The sequence below is a fragment of the Microchirus variegatus genome (genome assembly GCF_963457635.1).
Source record: "Microchirus variegatus genome assembly, chromosome: 10".
NCBI lineage: Eukaryota > Metazoa > Chordata > Actinopteri > Pleuronectiformes > Soleidae > Microchirus > Microchirus variegatus.
Window position 1 is genome coordinate 7118837 of NC_139811.1, and position 20231 is coordinate 7139067.

The 20231-nt window shown below is 40.9% G+C and overlaps 1 protein-coding gene across 2 annotated transcripts; it reads right to left on the minus strand.

The window, feature by feature from the left end:
• Positions 1-1491: 1491 nt before the first annotated feature.
• Positions 1492-17939, minus strand: LOC310932623 (ral guanine nucleotide dissociation stimulator-like 1). 2 transcript variants are annotated; one of them, XM_083895950.1, is made up of 17 exons: positions 17572-17939; positions 14139-14428; positions 13122-13166; positions 11904-12103; positions 11654-11808; positions 11328-11576; positions 11136-11239; positions 10782-10866; positions 8639-8710; positions 8067-8153; positions 7157-7189; positions 6712-6833; positions 5641-5730; positions 5323-5455; positions 4492-4806; positions 3072-3186; positions 1492-2983 (listed from the first exon to the last, which is right to left on the minus strand). In XM_083895950.1, the coding sequence occupies exons 1-17, from the start codon at positions 17596-17598 to the stop codon at positions 2844-2846; spliced, it is 2262 nt and encodes a 753-aa protein (XP_083752076.1). In that variant the 5' UTR covers positions 17599-17939; the 3' UTR covers positions 1492-2843. The 2 variants fall into 2 exon arrangements, with proteins under 2 accessions (XP_083752076.1, XP_083752075.1); XM_083895949.1 differs by having other exon boundaries at positions 11654-11811.
• Between the last annotated feature and the right edge of the window lie 2292 nt (positions 17940-20231).

Here is a 20231-nt window from a genome sequence, read left to right on the forward strand (position 1 = left end):
ACTAATAAAGTGCAGGAGTTATGGTTGCAGTAGCAATGTAAAAACACGGACACTGTTCAATGGATTCCCGTATGTGTTGCTGTTACAGCCCACAATGCAGCAACGGTTTACCATGGTTGAGATAGTAACGCCAAATTAATCAAATTAAGACTTTAAGAGGGAGTCCGTCTATAAACAGTGCGTAAAGGACGCTTCCAACATGGCGGCCACGTAATGACGTCACGACGCCCAAGCCCGATTGCCTTAAAAAATAAATGTTTTTGGTTTGTTTTACTTTTACACTTGACTTCAGTAAACATTTTAGTTTGAGAAAATCATTAGAGCCATTACAACATTTTCTGACAACTACAAAGAGTATTTATTTACCTCGTGTATGACATCATTGTGACGACGTGACGGCTGGAGCTGCTCCAGATGCAGGGCTCGTAAATCCGTTAGCTTCCTTCTTCTCCATTGAATCACACTCGGAAGAAGACGAAGAAGTGTCCTTCAATGTTGTTCAAAGTGTTTCTTTGTTTACAATATACGTTTCCTTCATAAAAACAATAAAACAAACAATTTAGTTCTTTGAGTCTCTACTGTTCTGCTCCTGCACAGAGTTATCTTGTTAGCATAGTTAGCTCTAAGCTAGTGTGACAGCTTCCTGCGCCATGTTGCTCATTAGCATGATTCGTCGCACCTGCGCAGATTTGATTTGCTTCACTCCACCTAAAAACAACCGGAAGTAAGTGACCACTGAAGGATTTATTTATTTATTTATTTATTTATTTGGTTGTTTAGTAATTATTTGTATTCACTGTTTTGTTACAAATAAATGAAAAACAGACACAGCACCTCCAAAATAAGACAATTCTGCTAAATTAAAATAAATAATCATTGTATTCACAAGTCTTTACCTCAGGATGTTTTCCCCAGAGAACTGAAATATTCTACTCAAGTAAAATTAAAAAATATATTTTCATCATATTTTACTTACTAAAAATGCACTCAAGTTAAAGTTTTAAAAAAAGTAACTTGTTTAAAATTTACTCAGAGTAAACGTTACTTTTTATAACAGGTTGGGGTTATTTCTTTGGTCGTGTAAAATGGACAAGGGGGACACAAATCTAATGGATTTAATTTAAAACAGTGTAAAGTACAGTACTTTCAAAATTACTTTAGGTACAAGTACACAAAAACTATCCATTTGCAGAAACGTGAGTAAGTGTAATTCATTACTTTCCACCTCTGGAGATCACTCACATAATTCCATATCTTCCACTTCCACAAGATGGTGCCCTATGTTCTTTTATAATAATTTACGGTTTTGTTTATTTTATGTAGCTGCATTCGTTTGAGGTTTTTTCACACAGCCATATCTATATATCTATAGGGTATACAGCTGAAAAAAACATGTTCTTACACTATAAAAATGATTTATTATTAAAGATAGTGTAAAAATGCCAAGACTTTATATATGACAACAGGCTGCAAAAGCAGATAAACAAGAACAGATGTTTATTAGAAAGGGTAAAAGTTCATTTCATCCATTCATTTAAAATATTGCCTCTTTTCCAGTGAGTTTATTCATTTTACAATTCGTTTTACAACCGTGACATTTATTAAAAACATGAGCAATATGCCATTTTCTTTTATAAGCCAAGATATTTTATCCGTTCAAGTTTAAGTTGCCATGGGGGGGGGGGAGGGTTATTGCACAATATCAGGAGAAGTAAAAGTGTGGGGGTTACATAACTCTTCTTTCCCGCTCCCTGAACGATGGAAATATGATATCACAACATTGTTAAATAAAATTAAGTTAAAAAAAAAACACATTTAAATAAGATCAGTGTTGATCAGAAAACATCTCCCATCTTTAAAATGTCATCAAATTAAACAAAAGTAATTTCAAAATAAAATTTGAAAAGGAAGTTCAAATAAATCAGAACACAAAGTTAAAGTCTAGTGAGTCATCATCACAAAGTGTCAAATCAAACAAAGTCACATTTCAAGTGAACCACAGAGGAACCAAAGTGAAAAATAATTACATAATATTACAAAAATCACAACTCTTAAAAAGTCTACAACTTGTTGCACGAACACCAAAAGCACACACACGCGTGCGCAACTCTTTTTCTCGTCTAATGTGATTTGCATCACGCGTCCATCAAAGTTGCTGCTGTTGGTTCAAGAATGCCAACTTTCCAGTCAGAGCTGTGACACACACACACACACACGATGAATGTCAAGTGACACCAGTGAGTGCTGGGCTTAAAACGCTCAAGGAATGGCTGTGATCTCCAGTGAGAGAGAGTCTCCACCTGTTCCTGCAGCAGCAGCAGCAGCAGTAGCATCAGCGGGGGAATCTCATCTCAAGTGTCTGACGCCCTGCTGCACAGCCCGCAGGAGTTCATTAGCGACTGTGCATATCCCTCACACAGCAGCGTCTGACCCACATTCCCTTTTCCACACTTGTTTTATTAATGGCATCCAGCTGTATAAAAAAAAAAGGGCCAGTCATTTCCCAAACGTCCCAGGAAAAATAGGTCACTGGTGTGTGTGTGGAGTGCATTCTCCACATGTGTCTTCACACAGCTGTTATTGTAAGTGACATCTGGCAGCAAACTCTCGGGCTGGAGTTCAAGGATTTTTTTTTTTCATTTTTTTTGTTTAATACTATGATTAATAACAAGTTTATTCCATTAAAAGGAAATCAAAGCAACTCCAATCCAGATGTGTTTTAGCTTCTGCTTCATTCCTCTTCATAAAGTGCTTTTGCATCATCATCTTCTTCAGTCAGTCATGTAAAAAAAAGTATTTTAAAAATTAAGACTTTACAGGAACATTCCCATTCGCTCCTTGTGCTACTTCGTGTATCTCCCCAGGCTCGACGTGGCCCTGAGTGGTTTCTTCTGGCCTTTAGGGAACTGCCGCAGAACAAAGTCGAAGTTTGCCGCAGTGGACATGGCATAAAAGACGTTCGCTTTGTCCGGGATCAGCAGCTCTGAAAAGAGAAAAAAGTAAAGTGTCAAAATACATATTTTTCTTCTTCTTTTATTTTCTTTACATGGTTGAATATGTTGTGTCCTGACCTCTTTCACGGGAGATGACCTGTGTCAGGGTGAACTCCTGCCAGTCCATGTGCTCCAGGTGGTGTTTTTCCAGTGCCCTCTGAATCACATGAGCAGTTTTGTCCTGGCTGGTTAACTGTGAAAGACAAACACTCATAATAAAGTGCTGTGAAACCCAGCTAAACACACAGGAAGTTTGTTTTTTGGTTTGCTTGCATAAGAAAGAGAGATCTCTGCGATTAACTAATGGCACTTTTCCCACTATACAGTACCTCCTCATTATGGGAGCGGCGTCATCACAGCACTGCTGCATGAAACGTTGTTTTAAACGAGTGACTTGTAGTGAAATTTATGACTTTTTTTAGCGCCACTTTGAATGAAATTTAAGACCGAAATCACTATAAATATAGGCGATAGTTGGGGGATCAACCCAAGCACAGCATGTGTGTCATTCAAAGAGACTCATTCAAACTAGCTAGCAGGTATGCAACCGCAACCGTTTATATCAGCACCTAACGGCGCCAACGTTAATGCATGGCGCGTTTCAATGACAACTTACCGGTAAAAAGACGCGCGTGACATCATGTTTACATGCCGTGACACCGGAGTCCAGGCACCGTTTACCAGTTAGCTCCGTTAGATCCGTTAGCTCCGTTAGCTCGTTTAGCGTCGTTAGCGTGCCGAACTGGAGCAGTTTATTTATGAAACGAAAAGAGCAGCGCTACAAATAACCAGTGTACCGCGTATGTGTGACTTTTTTTAAGGCGTTACGTCATGGAAACGTGTTAACCTAGTTTTTAAGGATGCACTCTGACACCAGACTCCTCCATTAAATATTACAATTTTAGAAATCTTCTTTTCTAAATGTTGAAGATTAACGCAGGTTTTTTTTTAAAGTATTTTTAACTGATCTATAGTTCGCCATGGTTCGGTTTCATTCTTGTGTCGGACGTCGCGCTCATGACTCTTTCAGTGAAGACACTCTCTGACCGATTAACGGCCCAGCAGTCTGTCGACGTCACATTTTAGTATCAGCTCAGGTAAAAAAAAGAACCAGGTACAAGGTAGTATCACTAATGGAAAAGCAAAAAAACAAGTAGAGTTGAGTTGTGCTGGTACTCTGTGGTGGAAAAGCGCCATCAGACACTTTAAAAGGGGGTAAATGTAAGACATCTATTTATAAAAATGACCATGATATGTCAAAGACTAAGGAAACTGCAAACTCTGATTAAGTTATGGTTTGATGTTTTGTTGCACCACCCATCCAACAGCTTAAACATGTTGGTGTATGTTATAAAGTGTGTTTTTATCGCCCTTTATTGTCGCCTTGTCATCACCTTCTCATGTGATTATCTTTCTGCTGCTGCTGTTGTACTTTAACGTCATCAAATAGGTTCCACGTTTAAGAGCTGAAATGTTTGATTCTTGAGCCGACACTCACCAGGATGCTTTTGTACATGTTGCCGTTGTTCTGCGTCAGGTCGACGCTCACCCTGACGATGCACGAGTCAGCCGCCTGACGGTTATACATCGGCAGGGAGGTCATGGACACTGAGCGCTTGTGAGAGGCCAGAGGCTTTGCCCGAGCGCCACCTTGCGGCAAACACGGAGGGCGGTCAGAGGAGGAGGCGCTGGATGGAGTCGGGCATTCTGGAGAGGACGCCGCAGAGGAGCAAGGGGAGGACGACGAAGAGGAGGACGAGAAGGAGGAGGAGGAGGAGGACTCGCACACATTGTTGCACGAGCTGTGAAAGCACTGTAGAGAAAACAAGAGGGAGAGGCAACAAAAGGAGCAGTGATGAGCGCCACTGAGAGTACGGTCAAAGCATTTGTATTGTTTCTGATATTGATTGTTCTACATACAACAACTAAGCTATTGAGCCACTCGTGCAGCTGTCAGTACTTTTCCATGCACAGTTATGTCGAGCTGCAGTTGAAGCTCAACTACACCATTCAGCCAGACTTCTCTTGTCCCCATATACAAGCACGAGTAGGGATTACATTTATTTAAATGGTAAAAAGACAAGTTTTAAAATTGTTAGCAATTTAAGCAGCATCCCCACTTAAAAAGAACCTCTCGGTTGAAATGCTTAAAAATGGGGCGATTGTTTTCGAAGCGTAAACAGTGGATGTTGTGCTCGGCACAGAGACCGTTTCAGACGAGGGATTCAACAAAAGACACCACTCTTAGCGCCATAAAAGGACAAAGAGACAATTAGAGAGAACACAGAAGACGTAAACCACACACACACACACACACACAGCGGTTTACCTGCAGCCTGATGGAGCAGGCCGAGTTTGGAGAAGAGAGATCGTCCATCTCAGACCCACTGGATCCAGAGGAGGAGACGCTGATCTGGTCAGCGGGAACTTTCTTAGATCCATCAGTGACAGGTGTCAGGAGGCTGAGGACAGAGATTAAACTTGAGTGTGTGTCACAGAAGTCTTGCTTACAGACAAATAGACTCCACTTTGTAAACCCAAAATAATAATTAGTCCAAAAAAAGACTGTTTTATACCAACTGTGCCTCCAGTGTTGTGTTGTGTTTACATAATTCAGACATAAAGCAGACCAGAGCACAGCACTCACCTAGAGAGTTTTTTAGTTAGCGTGCGGTGGTTCCAGAGCGTTGGCGAGGACAGGTCCACTGGAGGTTCCAGCTGTCTCGACAGCTCATAGCTGTAGCATAAACACACACACACATACACATAAACAATGAAAATCTGTTGGGGGCTATAGCGTGGAAAAATTTAATTTCATCTGGTTCAAATACACACACAGACACACGTCAAGTCAGTGAAGATCAAAGAGACAGAAAGTCAAACATTTGGTTCCTTCTGAACTTGACTTTGGCATTGTTGTTAGCAAAAGCTAAGTGGCTAAATATGGTAGCAAAAATAACATATTGAAATTTAAAGCTGCAGTGCGTGACTTTGGTCATTTCTTTGTTGATGATGTTATCATTCCGCTTCTATTTGAGAAGCGATTAAGCAACATTATTTGTCCGCTTTGACATCTGAAAACTGGGCTCTGTCAAGCAATACTACATCAGCGTTTGTGTGTATACAGCAGCAGCACAGGGGCGGGAGGAGACAATTTATAGCATTTATAGGAAAAACCAGGTGGTTTGGAGCAGTAGAATTCACTTCTGAACAGTTCTCACAAGCGCTTCTTTTTGTTTTCAGTCCGCACTACAACCTGTTTGCAGTTATCTCACAAAGCTGCTATCTCTTCCTGTGTGTGGTGCAGGAATGTCACAGAACACGAGATCTCAGCACTGATACACTGAGAAACACACAGAGAGTGTCATGCAGACCTGATAAGCTTTATTTTAAGTATTGTTTGTGTGAACTCATTTGATTTGTAAAAGACATTTGCTTAGATTTTAACGTTGCACACAATAGTTTTAATAGAAGTAGATACAGTGAAGATGAACTGCATGCTCAATAAGCTGCATCACTACCGGATTTTTGGATAATAAATGTTAAACGACAACATGTTTATGACAATGCTCCATCTGTGACAGCTATGGATCCATTCTTCAACTGATAACATGACATGATTTACTGACTGGATGCCATATATAAAGTGAAACAGAACGTTTTGACAGTATAACTACTACATTATGCAACGTTTTATTAAGTCCCCCCCCAATCTCACCTCTCCTGGTCTGTGAGCAGCTTGTATCCCTGCAGCCATGCAGCAATTCTGGGATGATGTGGCAGGTTGTAGAGCGAACAGGACGTCTGCAGCACACGGATCTGTGACAGAACCTCAAACTCCTTTCGGAAAAAGAGATAGAGAGAGAGAGACGTCAGTTAACAGACGGCAAAAGGTGTCCTGATTTCTGTTATTCATAGCTGTGACAAAAGCTGCCAGAAGTGAATTTGTAGTCGAGTGTTTTCCATGTTATCCATTTAAAAACCCAATAAATGACATGTGGTTTTCAGGATGTTCTGTACATCAGTGCCACTCCCTTTTAGGGAGTACCCTATAAAGGTACAGTGTAGACACTCAGCAACACACTTGACATTATATAAAACATCTTTTTGCACTTTGTTTCTGACAGATGTGGAAAAGGATGTCACAAAAGGTTATCACTCACCCTCCGCCTCTTCTCAAGGTTTATGAGCCCACCCTGTCAACAGAGGAGATCGTACATGTATGTTTGTGTATATATAATATCAATAATTAACAGCATCAATAAATGAAAAACACAAAATTATAATATAGTAATATTGTACACAAGTCTCTGCTGAAATGACTTATAATTGACAAATAAAAGACTGTCATTTAATAGTTTTTAGTCAAAACAACAATTTCTACAACTTCCTTGAACGCCATAATCAACAGTTATAATTTTTTTAATTATCCAATCTACAAAGAGGTCTCCCTGTTCTTGTTCTTGTTTTGGAGTTAGGCTGTAAGCGATAGTGCTGACAGAGACGATTTACTGTCCTACAGAGGCAAAACTATATGTTTGATATAAATACTTTGCATGCAGTTCCAGAAAAATAAACCAACGACACCCAGGTCTCTGACCTGCTCTTTTGATAATCTGTGAAATGTTATTTATAGTCATTGCTCTTTGTTTTTGGCCCAATAACAAATAATGATTAAAACACAAACGGGCCCAGGCTTGACCCTTGTGGGACCTCTAGATGTAATGAACCTGTTGTGATCTAAAATGATGAGAACCAGATTAAGAAGTTTAAACTCCAGCTGCGAGGTCCAATAACACTACAACACAGAGTTATTTCTAGTCTGTGTTTAATCCGAGGTCAATCATTACTTCAACTAGAGCTGCTTCACATCGGTAATTCGACCTAAAACCTAAGTTGCACAGTACTTTTTCTGTGTATGCGTATTTTAGCAGGTGGGGAGTTAATAGAGTACTACTATATATGCCTGAGATTATAATATTTTGAGATGTGTCACTGCAACAGTTGATACTTTGACCACTGAGCGTCAAACATTACACCAAGATGATGCTGACTCAAGTGACACTTTAGTACCTGCACGCAGTCCGGCAGCGCAGTGTCCAACATGGTGAGCACGGTCAGATACGTCCCCAGGTAAGGGACCACGCCGCTGGAGGTGCTCTGCAGGGAAACAACACACTAGTATAAACACACTTGCAGTGATATGTGTCACCGTCACTGGATCTGTTCATTTGGCGTCTTTAGAAATCCAGCATTGGCGACGTTCGCATAGCGCGCGGCCCACTTTGCAGCACTGTGGGTTAATGTTACAGCCCGGGAGAATGTGCCGATGACTCATAAACCAATCCAGTCTAGTCTATTATTACCATCCTATAACCCTGGTGATGTGGGGCTATTTGAAACTCTCTCGGAGCTAAAGATAAGTTTGGGTCTTAACCGAGCCAGAGACAGATACTCCACCCACACTGAGGGTAATCGGCTTTCTTGTGGGATTCACGGTTGCACAATATGAAAAGGGATGACATTCAGTGTGGCTAGAAGAGAAACTTTGATGCTCAACATTTTTATGGTTGAGCTAGACCCACTGGGCTTCAAATCCATGTTGTTTCAAAGCGTCTAATTTCTCATCCAGACATAGAGCTTACCATCTGTCTGGGGATCGGACACCGCTTGGATATCTTTGGAGAAATGTTATCCACAGTCGCCTGGCCTCCGTCCTGTCATAGAGGGGTCAGACAGAGCGACAGTCAGGTCAAGGCTATAGGAGGAGGACACACTACCGTTCAAAAGTCTGGGGTCACTTGGAAATGTCCTTATATTTGAAGAAAAAGCTCTTTTTTTCAATGAATATAATATTGCATTTATCAGAAATACACTCTATATATTGTTTATGTGGTAAACGACTACAAACAGATGCAAACATCTAATTTTTAGATAGATAGATAGATAAATAGATAGATAGATAGATAGATAGATAGATAGATAGATAGATAGATAGATAGATAGATAGATAGATAGATAGATAGATAGATAGATAGATAGATAGATAGATAGATAGATAGGGTTAAAAGTAGTTAAAAGCTTAAAAAGTAGTGCAAAAAAGCAGTTTGAAGTTAAAATTCCGAAATTGGTTTTTAATGGAATATGTACATTTCCAGTGTTCTAATGGTACATTGTGTTTGCTAATGGTGTTAGAAGGCTATTGGATGATAAGAAAACTCTTGAAAACTCTTGTGCAATGATGTAAGCACAGCTGAAAACAGTTTTGCTGGTTCTTTGACTAAAGGGCAGAATTATTATTTTGAATAAAAATCATTATTTCTAATCTTGTCAATGTTTTGACTATGTTTTCTATTCATATTGCAACTCTTTTGATGAATGAAAGTGTGACTTTTACTGGAAAACACTAAAAAATTGTATAGGTGACCCCAAACTTTTGAACGGTAGTGTACATGCATGAAAAACGACAAAAAGCGAAGGTGATTTTTGCATGTACTCAAATATGTGCAATGTGCATGGTGGCTTGAAAAGTTGCCTGTAAAGCAACTTCTTCAAGGTCGATTACACATTAACTTGGTTATCCTGCTTTAATGTTATCCTGTGACACAGGGAGGACAAACACATCCATGTCTTTCAAGCCTTTGTGCGTGTGTGTGTGTGTGTGTGTGTGTTATGTGTGTTAGGAAACACCCTCACACACACACACACACACGTATGATTGAATGCCTTTACATAGATAAAAGCTGACTTCATAAAGGTTAGGCACCGAGTTCAACGACAATGGAAAGTGAAAAGGAGCAGAACAACACAACAGAGTGGTGGGGAAGACTGTCTTTGAACTTCTTTTTTGAGTTGTTCTGTTGTTGTGTACAGAGAGTACCAGTGAACTCAGCTATTGACTTAAGACTCCTTTCACTGTAACCAGACACAAGGCGTCTCTGACGCAGTTGCCTTAAGGACTGCACTGAATGAAAGCGGGTACACAGTGTGCTCAGTGCCTCTGGTTTCCCATTAACACCGGCGTCAATATTAACTGGAAACATGAAAATGAATTATTATTTTAATAATCGACCGTGAAAATCCATGTACAGGAGGACAATCATTTCCAAACTCCATTTGAAAAGGTGGCTGCATTAATGATTTAATTAGACTTCATTCCAGATTACTGACGGGTTCAATAGCAATAGCGGCGTCAACGTTATCGCACGGCACGGTTCCACGACGACTGACCGGAAAAAGACGCGCGCGACGTCATGTTTACGTGACTCCGGATTGTTAAAATGAGTCTCTAAAGTAACGCTAAACTTTAAAAACAGAGGCACACATACACAGTAGACAGGTACGCTGGTTATTTGTGGCGCTGCTCTATTCGTTTAATAAACAGACCGCTCCAGTTTGACTGTAGGCGCGCTAACGCGGCTAAAGGAGCTAACGCAGCTAACGGAGCTAACTGGTAAACGGTGCCAGGACTCCAGTGTCGCGGCACGTAAACATAACATAATCACATACGTCTTTTTCGGGTCAGTCCTCATGGAAACGCGGCGTGTGTTAACCTAGTGCCCAGCACTACTATTAACATTTTGTTGTATATGAACCATTACCAAGAAAAATTATGTTTAAGAGGCTTATTAACTGGTGGACAGATAGACAAACTATAATTGCAAATGTTTGAGTTGAATTATTAAGAATGTACATAACTTCACTAGTTTGAAGTGTTTTTTTTTTTTACTCTGTACACTGTAAACAATTAGGTAAATGAAGGATATTGTTTTTTGTTTTTCTTCTCACCTCTCCCAGGAGCTCTCTGTTGGTGAGAACACAGTTCTCATCGGGGAAGGTCTCGCAGAGGTTATTAAATGTGGCCATGCTATCTCTACAAACACAAAGAAAGGGAAAAAAAAAATCAGGTCAATGTGTTTGCTACGATGTTAAATCCTTAAATAATTAACACAATCATGATAAAGAAGACAAATACAGGGTTAGTCTTCACCTGTCCTTGACATTGTAATATGGGTCATACAAAAGCAAGACGTTTGCTGACTGAATTGCACTAGATGAAGGGTCAACGCTGTCATTTATGGACAATAAGAATATAAACACAGGCAAAAACAGACCTGAGAAAGGACTAAAACTCAAACTCACCTGCTCACCACGGTCCAGGTCTTTCTCAGCCTATAAACAGCGTTGGACTGAAGGGCCGACAGGATTGCCTTGAGAGAGGAAAAGTTCTTCAAACTACGACATTCCTGCAGAAGAAAATATATGGATTTATTTACTTCACATCAGATAGCAAAGTAATCATGTTTTGTGTCGACTTCGGCTTTTTTGACTGACCTGTGCGACTCTGATCCACGTTTCAATGATGCGAGCTCTTTGAGCTGGACTGGTTTGAGGCCGGCAGGAGGAAGTGGGACTGGAGGTTGGGTCTGCAGGTTGGCAGAGCAGGGACATGATGACCAGGTTGGTGACGGCGTTAAACTGGGCAATGGTGGCCCTGATGGTGGGAGACATGTTCTCCTTTTTGTCTCTCTGTGACCACACACAGCCCAGGCACTGATAAGGCACCACTTTGACAAACAGAGCCTGGAACACATTGGAAAAACATTATCATTAGCCTCAAACCAACAATGTAAAACGGCCAAATCTCTGTTTCCACGTACAGAATCTAGACGGGTGAGCTGTTCCGCGATGGCTGCAGTGGAGAAATCCATTACGCCACCTGAATCGACAGCGTTTTCAAATCCGAAATCCTCGTCACCAGATCTGTCCTCGTCTTGTTCCAGGTCTCCCAGGGAAAACCTGACATTTGTCTCAGCTTCTGAACAAACACACGGAGCAGCAGGAGTCAAGAACTCTTCATATTGACATGTTACGGCATGTAAACAAGGGCCTCGAGATGTGGAGGATCACCTTTGCTCTGGAACTTCTTCAGCAGCTCCTCGGCCTGCCCGGCCAACGAGCAGAAGTTGGGTTGGCTGCGCATGTTGTCGTACACCGCGGAGCTGATCCGCAGGTGATCCAGCAGCAGCCTGAGCGCCAGGTGCATGGGAGGATCCCTGAAGTCCTCATTATACTCGTCCAACCACATCTGGACGAAGACCAATAAAGGGCTGGGGGAGGCAGCAAAGAGATGAACCGGTTAAAGGGATAGTTCGGAATTTTGGACATAAGACCTATTTTCCAACTCAGCCGGTGTGATGGAGACGTCTGGAGACATTTTCAAGAAATTTCATTCAGTTCTTCTAGTTGCCGAGTTTGCTGGTGCTATGGCTAGCGCAAGTCAATGTAACCTGCTAGCATGGCATTAGAAACACTCATACCAACTCCACAGTGCACCCGAGGCAAATCAATTGTAACGGCAGACTATCGATGTACATATCTGTGTTGATAGAATGTTTGAATTAAAACCAACCTTGCAATTTGAAGGATTTATGTCTCAGCAGCAGCAGCGCGTCATACTTCCTGTTAGGCTATGGCAGCGGCGGACTGATTCCGCTCAAAAATTCATGCGATGCGACGTTAGTTTTGTTTCAAATATTATTCTATCAACACAGATGTACATCGATAGTCTGCCGTTACAATTGATTTGCCTCGGGTGCACTGTGGAGTCGGTATGAGTGTTTCTAATGCCATGCTAGCGTGTACCATTGACTTGCGCTAGCCATAGCACCAGCGAACACGGCAACTAGAAGAACTGAATTAAATTTCTTGAAAACGTCTCCATCACACCGGCGGAGTTGGAAGATAGGTCTTTTGTCTAAAATTCCGAACTATCCCTTTAAGGGCTCAAGTCAAGTAAAGTTGATTACAGGCAGAATAAGCAGGATTTTTAGGCATTATTGTTCAATATTTCCTTAATAACCTTTCAGCGTATCGTAAAACATGTTTGACACAAACACATTGACAGCCATGTGACACCTGTGCTAACAGGAGATGCAACCAGGAAACACGTGATTGACGGCCAGATGTAAATCAGATCTGAACTGGGCCACAAAGATCAAGAGATTGTCTCGGGTTTTCTGTCATGTACAAAACAAGCGTATCAGGCCGAGCTCATCTGACACGACGCGAGCTCAGGGCAAAGAGCTGCGTGACTGACAAACGTTTTTGTTGAGTAATCGACTTTACCTTCTATAGCATTCACTGTTGTCCAGGTCTGAGGCAGCACTTTCTCTGTAACAATAATAAAAAACAGGAGGTCAGGAATATGACTTTTCAAAACTGTCACAGTGTACCTGGCATAGCGCTTCACTTTAAGCCGTTAAGTTGTTTAATTATTATTTTTCCCTGGCCTGCAGCTACGCTAACCCTGCCAGCCGCAGCCTAAAACCACTCAGTGTTGTTATTGAAAGGTTCCACATAATGAGCACCTGCTAGGCACTTATTATTATTACTATTATTACTATTATTACATCAAAGCCGAGCGAGGACAGGATTGCTTTGTCAGGGTAACAATGTATAAAAAAAAAGAATAAAAACCTCTGACGCAACATGGTGACTTTGCATGAACAAGAGCTCGAGATTTTAAAGGCCATCGGTACAAAAACTTTGGATTTGCTTAGGGCTGCAGCTATTAAATATTATAATATATTTTTATTTTATATATATATTTTTTTTTATTTTTTTTTTTTAAAACTGATTACTCGATTAATTGAGGAACAATCGGTAGAATACTTGATTACAAAAATATTCGATAGCTGCAGCCCTAGTAGCCTAAGCCACATTAAATCAGCTAACGTAAACATTGGGTTTACGTTAGCGTGTGCCGGAAGCGTTAGCATCTGGATGTTTTGGGCTCACATGCCGAATCATTGAGGACGTGCTGTTGTTGTACGCCAGTTGTAGTTTACAGTGGTTACACTGCACCTTGTTGGCTTCTTGTTTAAGCGTGAAATGGTCGCACACTTTGGACATTTTCTACCTTTTCTAGACTGTCGCTCTCCGTTTTTGCCATCGCGCCAGCAAAAATCCGGACGTGCGGTGTGCGTCTGCTAAAACGGTCCGTGTGGAACAATGATCCCTGCTCTAAACAGGCCGTGCTAGATCAGAATTGAACGAATACATTTAGGTTGCAGCCCTAGATTTGCTAGCAGGTAGATTTTGTTAATATTTGCTGAAAAAAAAATGGACAACAAACAGCGGTACCTGTGAAAGAGCAGCTCTATGAGCTTGGAGGTGCTGGTAAACGTTCTGTATGTGGAGAGGAAGATCTTGCTGTAGTCCTGCTCCTGGTAGTTGGGGTCAAGGAGATGATTCACCAGCAGGTCCAGGGTGGCGGCCTTCAGGCGCCGCACCTTGCAGGTCCGGTACTGGACAAACGCGCAGGACGGATTCGCGACGCTGGTTTGCGCAGCAGGCGGCGCAGGCTCTCGGCGCAGCGTGACCCGGTACACGGCGCCATCCTCAAACTCCTCACCCCACTCCTGCACTGGATTCTGGAGATAGGTAGAAATTAAAAGGGTTTAAGGGTTTCCCAAGTCCAGCTTGTGTCTTGAAACTAAAACACACAAATGCAAATCCTGCGCAGTGTTGCTGGTCACAACATAAAGGTCAGAGGTCGAGCAGCGAGGGGGTTAAAAATAGCAGGAACCCTCCATGGTCAAATAGGCAAGCGAAGCAACACACAAACACGCACACAAGTGACACAACACCACCGAGACGCACACCGGTCTCATATGAACCGCAAGAACTACGTAATATTTACATGTACTCACAGCCACCATCATCGCTGTAATGGCTGCACAAACAGGCGAGTGTGCAACAGTCATAATTATCAGGTTCATATGCTGGCTTCAGCATGTTCTCACCAGTTCCCAGAATTTTTTTTTTTTTTAACAATGTTTATGGACAAAATAGGATTATTTAGTCAGCGCATCAAAAGCAAAACAAAATCCAAAATGTCACAAATGCTCCAGTTTGCATCAGCCAGTGAATGCTAGCTCAGCACCCAGTGGTTGTAATTCAAACACGCCGTGTTCCATGATACATTCGTGGGCGCCGGGCAGATCGTGTTTGATCTCAGCGAGCGCGTTAGCCGTAGCTCCTCCCGAACGCTCAACAGCACTCGACGAGATGTGCACAAGAGGAGCGAGGATGACGATTGAATGCAAATACTGGGCACCTCGTTCTGTTTGAGAACAAGATTATGCAGAGTTGTATAATGAGACGGCAGCTGTGTCACAAAGGCCTCGGCAAAGGGAGCAACGTGCTATCGTGCTGGGTTTCTATTTTGCAAATTGCCACCAAATCGATTAATATTATTTGCAGTAATTTGGTTTTGAGTGTGTTTCTTTACCTGCACAATACAGTCAAAAACAAAACCTACTTTTTATTCTTAGTGTGGGTGAAATATATAATACCTGCAGCTGTCAGAGATGGAAGAAACAAGTGTTTTTGAGGTCATTGTGTAAAAACCATGGACCTACAATGAACATTATTTAATTTGCATCTTCTTTTATGCCTTCCTGTAAAACTTGTTATACATGTGTGTGATGTTTGTAAGCGTTAACAAAAATCACAGACACCCTTTTGTCCCTCAGATGGGAAATCGTGCCTCGTGTCCTGATGTTCCGAGTCAGTGATGTAGTGGTGGTACGAAGCACCGCTGACGCTCTGTTCTACAGAAAACAACCGACTACGATGTAGTTGGTAATTTATAATATTTACCGCTATGACAATATCAACAAGCAAAGTATACATTTGGCTTTAACTACAATTTACCATTTTCTCCCAATGAAACAGACTAGCGAACTTTTACTTCTACTTAAATCCCCAATTCACACTGTAACGCCCTTATAGTCCCTTAAATTTAGTGGGCAAAGAAATTTTAACTAGAATTATGTTTACATTCATTTAACATTTAACTGGTTTTATTTTTTTGTTATTTGAATTAAAAAAACAACAACAACAAAAACAGGCAGTGTATCACTAGCACAGTATTCAATGTTATTGCATTTCACATATATTGATCACATAAAGGCAACAACCACAAATTACATTTTAGATGTTTGGTGAAATATTTTCTGGTATAAACCACATCACTTTGACTTATTATTTTTTCCACACTGAAAATATAATGCAAACAAAACAAAAAATCACTCCCACTTACATGGAATTAAATCTGCATATCATTCGTCTCTCGTATCAGGACGAGTCTCGAGTCCAACAATAACGTCAAACTTCATAAAAAAGCATCGTCATCGATTTGACCTTTTGCAACCGTTTATGCTCCTCGTGTGTGAACATGTTACTTTTGAGTCACACAGCGGAGCATATGATTTACTAAATAGGTCTACTGTCTAAACAAGCTTTGAAAAATGAAACAGCTCATGCACCAACGACTCTGAAAACCAATGTTCTTTTTACTCACGGATATCGGTAACCACTATTGACAAGCATGTTTCAATGCAATGCTGGTTTTAAAAAAATGTAAGCTCTTTAAAAAGCAGCCAGGGATATATGCACATTTTTTTGTTGTTGTTGTTATTGATTTGTTGTTGCTTTTTGATAGGGTAAGGACTTTGGTTTATCTTTTAAGCCTTACCTAATGCTATGTTATTATGTTGTCACGTTATGTTAACATGTTTATATCTATATATGTACACACACACACATATATATACACATACACAAATGTGTATATATACACATATATGCATATATATACACACATATATAGATATACACATATGTGTATATATGCATATATACAAATATACATATACACATGTGTATATATGCATATATATACATATACACATATGTGTATATATGCATATATGCATATATATATACATATATAAGCATATATACACATGTATGCATATACACACATATATACACATATATGCATATATACACACACATATATGCATATATACACATATACGCATATATATATGCATATATACACATATACACATATAAACACATATATGCATATATACACATATATACATACATATAAACATATATACTGTATATACATACATATATATATGCACATGCATATCTACATATATATGCATATATACACACATATATATATTCCTATATACACATATGCGCATATATATGCACATATACGCACATAAATGCATATATATATATACAAATATATGCATATATACATACATATATACGCACATAAATGCATATATATATGTACACATATACATATACACACACATATATATATAAAAAATAAAAAATAAAACAGTCCAAAAACATCAACATAGCAATAACTTTAAACTAATGTTTTTAAAAAATCATACTATTAACTATAATCATAATAATAATGTGAGACAGTGACACTAATGTTGGAATTTACTCACCTGAGGTGAGGGTGTAACTACACTAGCAGTGTTTTAGCTCACGAAGTTACACACTGTGGCTTTAACTAGTATTTAAAGTGCAAAAGACAACTTCTGTACAGTGGTACAGTCCCATAGTTTTAAATCAAACAGGTCCAAACACGTGTTACAATACAGGCAGTGATTTTTGTGTTTGTTGCTGTGGGGGAAAAAAACCCCATAAAAATATAACAACAGTTCAGTGAAGTGAATTAAATCAGACTCACCATTGTTAACTCCCATTTTCCCATCATGTCGTCTAAGGAGTGCTGTTTCCCATCTCGTCAAGACTGTGTTGGTCTGAAAATCCACGTCCACTTCAGCTCTTCGTACAGTTTACGGCTGCATCGTGCAATAATAAATGTTTCTGTGTGACTTCTCTGGTTTTAGGGACTACATTAAACCGTCGACATTACAATGGGAAAAAACACGACTTTTCACCGCACACTCGCGGCTCACATTTCACTGTGATATAACGCAGAGACGGGGCTTGTTTTCGTGTGTCCGTCTGCACCAAAGTTCTTCTTCTTCTTCTTCTTCTTCTTCTTCCCCGACGTTGTTTTCACAGCGAACCGAAACCCGCGGCCGTGTTTCCCGGTGAGTGTGACAGAAACAGTCCGCTGACACAGGCTGAAACTCGGGGAGCTTTAAAGTGGGAGGAGACTTTCTGTTGGAGGTGTTGAATGTGGGAGGAGTCTCTCTCTCTGTGTGTGTGTGTGTGTGTGTGTGTGTTCTTGTATTTGGTGTCTTTGTGAGGACCACAAAACGTATTCAAACCAACAAAGTGAGGACATTTTGTCCAAGTGGGGACATTTAACTTTTCCCACTAAATGTCCTTTTGGGGTTTAAAGGGACACTGTGTAGTATTTATGGGTTTATATAACCCAAAATCCACTTTTTTATACATATTATGTGCTCCTGCATTGTCTAGTCGCTGTATCATAGTTTTTGATTCATTTTCGCAGTGTTTTAAAAAGTCATGTAAAAATAACATGGTCGCGGGCCGCTGTTGCATAGCCACTGTTAGCAGCGAGACGCCATGTTTCTACCGGAGCCTGTAAGGACAAACGCGAGAGAACAAATCAAGCGTCGCTTTAATTGTAGCAGAAGTCCCGCCTCCACTCTCTCCGCTTCATCTGCTACGGCCGCGGTAGCTCGCCCTCTCCCTCGTCGGCTTCTAAAAGCTCTACCGCGGCCACGAAGAGCTGTCCCTCGACCTATCCCTCTCGTTGTCTGAATAAATACTAGATCCTCATCTGCTGACACGGAGAAAGACGACGAGGACGACATTTGACAGGCTGAGGATACCGTAGCGCTCAGGGAAGGGAGGGGGTGAGCAGAGGAGCAGTTTGTTGTTGTAAATTTCAGCCTCTCCTCTAGATGTCACTATAAACTACATACTTCACCTTTAAGACCTGGTTTTAGGGTTAGTGTTAGAACTGGGTTTCAGCCAGGGTTAGGCAATAAAGCCCAATTTATACTGTGCTCTACGTATAGGTTACGCAGAGTCCTCTGCGTCAACGCAGAGCCTGTCGGAGAGCCTCTCCGTCATCTCCAGCTGCACGAAATATTTTTTAAGTGTCCGTCACTCCGTCAAGGGACAACGGAGATGGCAAGGGCTGCGATTGGTCCTCAGGACAGGCCGAGCTAATGCTGCTCTGTGCCGGCCACAGAGGCGAAGCTGATCACCGCCGACAACGTCACTGCCAAACGATAAATACGTCATATCTTAACACACACAGCACATGTTTAGACTCTAAATGGCCAATTTCTCGCCTCAAATTATCCTAAAACTGTGTTCCGTGACACAGAAAAGTGAGAAACGGCCACTGTTTCAACAACAACAGTCTTTCTCTCTCGGACGCCATTGCTCACTGTAGCCAAAAGCACAACAACCTTGCGTAGCGACCCCTACTGTTAAAAATACGTTTAAAAATAATGCAGGGCAGACCAAACACTGGTGATATGAATGGTGTTAATACCCCCCTTTTTTTTAATAGGCTCATCTGGGATCACACCCACTAATTTTAGTGTGAACGAGGCTCCATAGAGAGTATCAAGGCTTGAGCTACATCCACATGACTCCTTTTTCCCATTAAAAATGTATTGATTCTGCTCTGGATATACCTGCTATCCATACTACACCAACGCCGTAGAGTCCAAACACAGCCGTCTTTGTTTTAGTCTGAAAATTTAAAAAAGACAGTGTTTCAATCTGGACAGTCAGAGATGGCGACCTTTGAAAACAACACCGCGGTTCTCATTTCGCCACAACTTGACTGTCTCCTGTGAACATAACAGCTCTGTGTATGATTCACGTTCACATATAACCTCATTGTCAGGCTCATTGTCATACATCTTTGTTCATGGTACTGGCACGATGACATTAACATTGTTGCCTCACAACAAGACGGTCACTAATTGGAGTACCAACACACTGAAATTGATACCTGTGTCTCTCTGTGTTATGACAAAGAGCTCTTCTGTTTGGAGTTTGCATGTGTGTGCGTGAGTTTTCTCTAGCTATTCCAGGTTTCCTCCCATTGCCGGAAAAAATCATGCAAATTGAGGATTGGGTTGATCAGAGACTCTATTGCAAGGCTATTCAACTTAAGGCCCTCCAAGCCAATTTGGACCGGCCCGCAGCCCATTAACCCATAAATAATGAATGTATTATTAAAGAGCCACCTATTTCGTAGCTTCACCTATTTCGGGAACTTTGCAACACTTTGCGACAATTTGCAACACTTTGCGACAATTTGCGACACTTTGTGACACTGTGCGTCCCTTTTTGGCAAATACTAGTACAGCTGTAATTGTAGGCAGCCTATGTACAGTATGTACCAGAATATTTTCCACTATGAGCCAACTGTAGCAGTTGTACCTG